Below are 8,549 nucleotides of genomic sequence, written 5' to 3'. Positions count from 1 at the left end.
GAAGCTTTGAAAACCAGTTTCATGATTGGTCAGGCTATGATGTGAGAGTTCTGTTTTTCTCTCCTTGATGAATACCTGCCCTCTTGATTGACTCATCCCTGTAAGCCACTCACCCTTCCCCCTTCGATCACAGCTTGCTTTCAAAGGAAATAAAATCGCTATCATTTAAAATCCATGTATTCTTTATTAATTGATTATAAAAATACAGAGAACTGACAAGGTAGCCCGGGTGGGGTGTAGGAGGAGAAGAGGGGAGGAAGGAAAAGGCCACTTCAGAACTTGTTGCATGACAGCCTTTTGCTTGGGCTGTCCACTAGGGTAGAGTGACAGGGTGCACAGAGCCTCTGCCCCCGCCCCACGTTCTTTGGCATCTGGGTGGGGAGGCTATGGAACACGGGGATGGGGAGGGTGGTTATACAGAGGCTTCAGCAGCACTCTGTGATCCTGGTTCCGTTCCTGAAGCTCCACCAGATGCCGGGGCATGTCTGTTTGATCCCTCAGTAGCTGCAGCATTGCATCCTGCCTCCTCTGATCTTCCTGCCGCCACCTCTCATCTCAAGCGTCCCTGCTGTCCTTGCGTTTGTCTCTCCTGTCGTCACATTCATCCCTCCTGGCCTCATGTTTGTTGGACACTTTCCTGTACTGTGATACTGTGTCCTTCCACTCAAACAAATACGCTCTTCCACTGTGGGTCGATTGCATGATTTCAGAGAAAATTTCATCTTGTGTGCGGTTTTTTTTTTGGCCATCTTATCTGAGAGAGCCTTCGGGATGGAGGAGGGAGGCTTGAAAAATTTGCAGCTGTGGAAGGGGAAAAAAGGGAGAGAAGTATTTAAAAAGATATACATTTTACAGAACAAAGTGTGTACTCTTTCATGGTGAACAACACTATTCATATTACATAGCACATGTGCTTTCGGTACAAGGTCGCATTTTGCATCTTAATATTGTACAGAATTTTAGTTTTACTACTTCGGATAAGAAATTACCATTTTAAAGCACTTAACCTACTAGTCTATCACAAATGTTGACTTTCAGCAAGATGTTCACATCCAACAAGAGATTTAAAACATCAAATACCTTTCTAGTTCATCTCACAGTTTACACAGTGAAATGTTCCTTTTGGAACATTTCCTGATTGCTAAACAAATACTGTGTGATTCTGCTATAAAAAACATGACAGATGAACACATGTTGCAGATTTAAGATTGTAATATATTATGGAAAGATAGCTTCCGGCCACTTACGTAAATCTTTTTTTATGACAATCCTGTTTGGTAATTGTATAGTTTTTCTTCTTTTGAAGCATTGGATTGAGCAGAATCTGTCGCTTGGAAACGTATTCTTCTTTGAGCATACCATGCAAATGAGGATTATGCTGATTTTTCCAGGAGGAGATCAGGCAAAAAAGGCTGACACAAAAATTAAATCTGAAGACTCAGTAGGATTTTTGGAAAAGATTAACCCACCCATTCTTTTAAAGCAAAGTGATCCTTATGTTTCAAGAACAAATAATTTAACGTCAAGATTTCACAACTGTCCTGTCAGACTTAACTGACCTTAGCAGTATGCTATATGTCCTTATTTTACCAGAGAGGTAGCATTAGGATTATGGTATGCATTTACTGTTGTGAAAAGTCACTGTTAACTAAAACCCTTTATGATATGTATGCTTTTTATAGGACTTATGTTGCATAAAACTAGGGTGTGTTTTGTGTAGGAGATGGAAAATGAGGAAGGGTGTAGTTTTTCCTGATGCAAGTGACTATTTATAGGATTCCCAGGTTGAACTGATTAACATTATATCCAGTTTGCTTCATTGTTCAATAACAGAGTATGGCACAGGATTTGTTGGGTAAGTGCTGCTAAAAACGTCTGACTAGACAATTTCAGTTCTGTACACTTAACCGTGTATTATGGCTGAGATTTTCCAAAGTGAGTGCCTGACGTTAGGCATCTGTATAAGCAGGCTGACTTTCAAAGATGCTAAGCTCCAAGTAGTTCCTATTTCAGTGAAGGGAGCTATTGGGTGCTCAGCACTTAGGATAATTGGGCAACTTATTTGGTATCCACTTTGGAAAATCTTGGCCTATGTCTAATGGAAAGTTTATCATAAAAGCTGAATGTTTATCTGTAGATTTGAATTATTGTTTGTTGAATTAGTAGAGGTTTAACACTTGTTATACCACCGCTTTTTTTTCTCTAGGCCTAACGAAAGGCGTAACGATAACTTCAACTAACCAGCCTATGGTTGAAAAAGCACGAGGAGAGAAAGTTACATTGCCATGTACATTCACTGTCTCACAAGAAGATGAAGGCCCACTAGATGTTGAATGGGCCTTAATACCAACAGATAATCAAAAGAAGGAACAAACAGTGAGTAGAGACAGCTTTTTAGATACCTTTTAATTCCTAGCTGTTGTGAGAGCTCTGAATGTTGAAGCTTTCTGCCCATAAAGAACCTCTTGCTTTCTGAATTTTCTCTTTCAAGTCAGGGAACTTGTGATCTTGCATGTCTGTGAAGCACCATGCACAGGAATAGTCAACAATGAATGCCAGTTACATAAACATCATTAAGATCTAGAAGGACAAGTGATTGCTCACTATAAGTTAGTGAATGATAAAGAGAAAATAACACTGGTCTACAATTTTTGAGAAGTCGTCTGCTTCAGAGATAAAATGTGATGTGATATTATGTATTTTGATGTGCTGAATTCAATATGACAATTAAAACAACTGATTGGCTACTGTTTCTAAGATATTTAAGTTTTTACATTCTATGTCTATGTATATTGTGTAGATAGTAGAGTTTTAATCATAAATTGTAAACCTAGGTCTTTTCATGTGTTTATGGTTGCTTTATATGATAATATTTCACCTGTCCTGTTTATGTAACACTTTAAAAATCAGCAAAAGGGTTATATAAATAAAATTTATTATGAAACAAAAGGCAAAAAAACTATTATGTACATAGTTTAGTCCGATTCAGTGTCTACTCGGCGCTTCTTGGCTTGTCTCTTGTATTCATTAAATGGAGCATCTCTTGTCACTGTCCAGCAATAGTCTGCAAGCATTGATGGGCTCCATTTGCCCTGATAGCCTGCCAGGAGATTCCACTGCTGTAGTCTGGAGCCCAACAGCTCTGCCTTACTCCTGGGTAGTTCTAAATCCCTGACAAGGTCATTCAGTTCACCTTGTGTTATGAGGTGTGGTTCAGAGGAGGAGGATGGGAGAAAATGTGGTTCCTGTGACATTGATGGTTCAGGACCAGAAGTTTCATCCTCTTCCTCTTCCTCGTTTGACTCTCAAGTGAGAGTGATTCTGGTGCATCAGGAACCGGCAGTCCTTCTCTGTGGGGTACTGGGCGTATAGCTGATGGAATGTTTTGATAATCCACAGTCCACTTTTTCTTCTTTGACACACATTTCCTAACTGGAGGCACCATGCAGAAGTAACAATTGCTGGTGTGATCTGTTGGCTCTCTCCAAATCATTGGCACTGCAAAAGGCATAGATTTCCTTTTCCTGTTCAACCACTGGCGAAGATTGTTGCACAAGTGTTGCAGCATATGTGTGGGGCCCATCTCTTGTCCTGTCCAATTTTGCAGCCAAAATAAAGGTGATAGGCTTTCTTAACCATAGTGATTATACTGCGCTTTTGTGATGCAAAAGTCACTTCACCACAAACATAGCAGAAGTTATCTGCACTGTTCACACAAGTACGAGGCATTCATATCATGTATGACGCAATACCAGCTTCAGATTGCATCATTCATTGTTTTGCCTAAAAAACAAGTACTGTCCAAACCCAGTCATAGATTTATTCATAGATCCAGTCAAAGATGTATTTTATTCATTTCTGGTTTAAATTGAGATCCCTTCCTTTTATAACTCACTTATCCTCCGCCATTCCCAAGTCAAGAGTCGTATACACTGACCCAATAGCATATCTTGAAAACTAGAGCCAATCAACAATTTTAAGCATCATTTTCGTTCTCAGTGACCCAGAATTAGTAAAGTTGGACTACATTTGTTTCAGAAGCATTTTGGCTGTAGAGCAGTGTAACTCCAGGATAATTTTATTAGAATTTTTTTTCAGTTCATAGAATCATAGATTATTGTTACTGATAAAGACAATGCCGTGTTGAACCAAACAAGTCCGCTTTTACTAAGAAAATATTTTTTAAAAATTCTTAGATCTTAAAATATATTAGTCCCTTTCCCATTCCATTCTTTAGAAGCAATACCAGTAAATTTAGATGAACTCCTTCATGCAGAGGTTTAGTATAAGTGTTAGCATGCAGCAATTTTAAACAGCTATTAATAGAGTTTATTCTTTTTCCATCAGATAAATTGCGTTGGGTGGGGTTTTTTAATTGGTCTGATTAGAATTATTTTTACACATGAAAAAATGTCTTCCAAAGAAATAGAACGGTGGTTCATTTAAAATATTCAAATGGCTATGCAGGTTTGTTTGAAGACAATACTTGTTTTTTCTTTTCCTTTTAGATTATCATGTACTCTGTAGACAGGATTTATAATGATTACTATGAAGCTATGAGTGGACGGGTACAGTTCACTAATCCTGATCCCAGATCTGGTGATGGCTCCATAAATATCGTGAATCTAAAGTCAGCAGACACAGGCACATACCAGTGCAGAGTGAAGAAAGCTCCTGGAGTTGAAAGCCAAAAAATACGGTTGAGTGTGCTTGGTAAGATAATTTGTACAGATGCTATATGCTGTATATGTTTTTGAGGGCAAATTGTTACATGCCATATTACATTTGACACTTAAAATAAGAGAGATGCTTGTGTAAAATAAATTCATAATCTAATCCTAAATTGTAAGTGGATAAATTGAGCTGTCAAGTGATTTAAAAACCATCGCGAGATTAAAAAAAAATCCGCAGTTTTAATCACACTGTTAAACAATACTAGAATACCATTTATTTACGTTTTTGTGGGTTTTCAATATTTTCAAATAGAGGGTCAGAGGTGGGCTTCAGGGCTTCAGCCTTGCTTGGGGCTCCATCCCCTCTTGGTGCATGGGGCTCCAGCCCCCACCTGCTGCTGATGCCTTCTACCCTCTCACATGTATATGATTGATGTATTTTAAAAAATTAACACCGTTAAGTTTGATTTCAGTTAATAGCAGGTGTTAACTGTGATTAATTGACAGCCCTATTATTTAGTGTTCAAAAATTAGAGGATTGATACCTCTCCTCTTCCAGTGGAATGGAGGAGGAGGACAAAAATGTAGAAATAATTAACATTTCTGGAAAATGGCTCAAAAATTGGTTTGCCCTTTGTATGAAACATAAGAGTTAAAAATATAGGCTGACTTCAAGTTTTGTACAGTGAAAAATGATTTATTTGCTAAGGCTTAATTAATGGACACCATAACTGACTTTTTAATTAATTTAAATAATACTTTATTTATTAGTAAAGCCAGCAGGGACTAAATGCTACATTGAAGGATCACAGGAAACTGGAAGAGACCTTACCCTGAAATGTGTATCACAAGAAGGTTCCCCACTCTTGTTCTACAACTGGAGGAAATTAACTGGCACAAAGGAACTTCCGGCGACATCGTTATTAAGTAATGTTTATCCTTTGCTATTATAATATATTTAAGATGGATAATAGGCTTTTTCTTCGTTTTTATTTCACCTTGAAATGCTAAGGTTTTTTTTTATGCCTAGGCTTACTGTCTGGTACCTCACAGATTACCTGTGTTAGACACATCCCTTACACGCTTGGCAAGGAAGTATTCTCAGGAGACTAGTGGTATGGAATACCAAGACTGAATACTGACATTAAATGCTATGGAATAAGCTTCCAGTTATTCATAAAAGAATGGTAGTGTTATTTATGACAGCTTTTTGCAGCTTGACAAATGTCTCATTTTTTTCAGACTGATGTCAAAATAACTAAGACACTGACTTTTTAAATAAAATTTGTTGTAATGGATTAACACCTTTTGAAATATTGAATAATCATTAATGGAAAATTTTAACTAGTTTCTTCAATATTTTTAGATAAAGATACAGGTGAACTGTCTCTGAAAAGTGTCTCTGAGGAATACTCTGGTACATACAGTTGTGTGGCGGCAAACAGAGTTGGTGCTGATGACTGTTTCGTTGTGCTAAATATCACTCCCCGTAAGTACTTGCTGTATAGTAGTTTCTGCAAAATAAGAAATGTTGATGAATGAGTTAAAAAAAATAAACTCATTTGATCCTTTTGTAATCTATAAAAGAAATATGCTGTAGAACAGGTAGCTGACACCATTTTTAATTTTGTCATTTTTGACTATTGAGCATTCTTTCAGCTCCAATAAACAAGTCAGCCTTTTGACCTGTCTTTCCATGTGTTTGTGTTATATGCTTTTTTTTTTTTAATTTAAACATAAGTATACATGTATCAGTTCAGTAGTATTTCTCAGTATAGGGAACGTTAGTTTTTATTTTAAGGTGTAAACGGAGAATTCTCTAGTTATGCAAATTCAGTTAAAGGCCAGTATTGCAGTAATTTGTGTTAATCTATTCTAGCTGTTCTAGCTATAAATACAGCTGGCATAATTGCTGGAGCAGTTATTGGAACTCTTCTGGGTCTCTTTTTATTGGCCTTTCTCGTCTTCTGTTGCTGTAAGAAACGTAAAGAGAAAAAATATGAAGAAGAAGTGCGTCATGATATTAGGTAATGGCCCATCATCTTTACCCTTTGAACTATAATATCTGAAATTAGAAAATAACTTCCTCTTAATGTTTTCTTGTGGGTAATATATTCATTATGGCTGATTAGAATTCTGCATTGACGTAAGCCAGTACATTAAACCAGTGTGACAGCTAAGCCTAAAACCTTATGCTTTTAATGTAGTATACATTAATATGCCTGTATCCTATTTTCTGATATTTCAATATTTTGTTCAGTTAAAAAGGATTCTGAAAGTGGTAAATATTTGAATTTTTTTTTAAAGTAAAACAATATTACTGTTTTTACACTTTTATTTTTGTAATAGAAAAAAACAGTAGAAATTTTATAAATCTCTCAAAGCACCAATAAATTCTTGGTTTAAACCATTTTTATTTTTAACTATTTTCAGAGTGGATGCTTCTCCTCCAAAGAGTCGTACTTCAACAGCCCGCAGCTATATAGGCAGCAATCGTTCCTCTCTGGGTTCAATGTCTCCCGCCAATATGGAAGGATATGCCACAACTCCATATAATCAAGTACCAAGTGAAGACCTTAAACGTTCTCCTGGTCAAAACCCAAACTTTCCACATCAAAGGTAGCTGCACCTAATCTAAGTAGAATGGGAGCTGTCCCTGTGATGATTCCAGCACAAAGCAAGGATGGGTCCATAGTATAGAATGGTGTTAATTTATGCTTTTTTTTTTATTCTATGCAAATATTAAAAAAAACCAAACACAACAAAACCTTGTTCCAACTTACATTCAAAAAGTGCACAAAATTGTCCTTAAAGAAAATAAACAGTTTGTTTGAACAACCATCACTTTTGCTTATTAATTTTGAACTGTTATTAAAATATATTAATTAATTGCTTCAGCAAAAGCATTTAAGTTCTGAATGAGACATAAAACGATGGAGGTATTTGTTTTTTCATCTAAAATTCACCATATCAGCTAGATGTGGAATTCTGAATATGAAACACAACGTTGTATGTTTTTGACAGTGAAAAGACATTGCAACTGTACTCCATGAAATTAGATTTCCAGAGACTTCACCCTCAAAATTTTGAATGACTTAAATATTTTGACTCCTTTAGCCATTCTGTGATAATGGCCACAGTGGCTGAAGTACTTGAATGATCTAAATATTTGACTGAAAGTCTGTGGAAATCTTTAACTTTTGTAATGTGCTTTTGGGGTGTTGGGGACCCTTGTACCCCAAACGGCAAAGTTGGTTGTCTGACCGCGAGAGACAGGCAACACTAGCAAGGTTCAATAAAATGCTCTTTACTGAAGGGTGCACAACGACAATAGAGAGCAAGCTCATCTCTTAAGAGAACCAGCTTACCCCTCACAAAAGAAACTAAGCATATATAGACAGTTTCGTTGCGTCACTGTGCATCACTGATTATTCAATTAAGTAACCTAAGCAATTAGAAACTAATAACTACTATACATGCATTCTTATGTTTTACAAGATTCAGTGAGTCACTTGATTAATGATACTTTAACAATCAGGAATGTAATGATTGAGAATAAACAAAGAACAAAAACAGAGTTTTTATTGCCCAGGGAGTCTGGGGTCTGGGGCTTCTCATCAGTTCCTTACACAAACTGTTCCTGACACAGTACTTCCTGTGTTAAGAAAGAAATGACATTTCCAGTTTCTCATGGTTACCTAACTCTGTGAAAGACAGGCAACTCCCAGGTGTTTCCCACCTTTTAATTACCCAGAACCCTCTTTGAATTACCCAGAAACCTTGTTAGCCTAACTTTGTTCAGGCTGCCATAACTGGCTTTGTGCTACACTCGTATTCAGGCCTAACAATCCCCCCTTTGTCCCTAGAGGACCGTAA

At 36.9% G+C, this 8,549-nt stretch overlaps 1 protein-coding gene across 1 annotated transcript; it reads left to right on the top strand.

Annotated features, from left to right (window-relative positions):
* The first annotated feature begins 2,247 nt into the window (after nt 1–2,247).
* Nucleotides 2,248–7,296, top strand: LOC127033658 (coxsackievirus and adenovirus receptor homolog). Its single transcript, XM_050921740.1, has 6 exons — nt 2,248–2,376; nt 4,509–4,713; nt 5,445–5,600; nt 6,040–6,162; nt 6,562–6,700; nt 7,107–7,296. Exons 1-6 carry the CDS (start codon nt 2,248–2,250, stop codon nt 7,294–7,296), a joined length of 942 nt encoding a protein of 313 aa, XP_050777697.1.
* Nucleotides 7,297–8,549: the final 1,253 nt, after the last annotated feature.

The sequence above is a fragment of the Gopherus flavomarginatus genome, chromosome 13, assembly GCF_025201925.1.
Source record: "Gopherus flavomarginatus isolate rGopFla2 chromosome 13, rGopFla2.mat.asm, whole genome shotgun sequence".
NCBI lineage: Eukaryota > Metazoa > Chordata > Testudines > Testudinidae > Gopherus > Gopherus flavomarginatus.
Note: the sequence above shows the minus strand (reverse complement) of the source record. Positions and strands in the feature narration are given on the sequence as shown.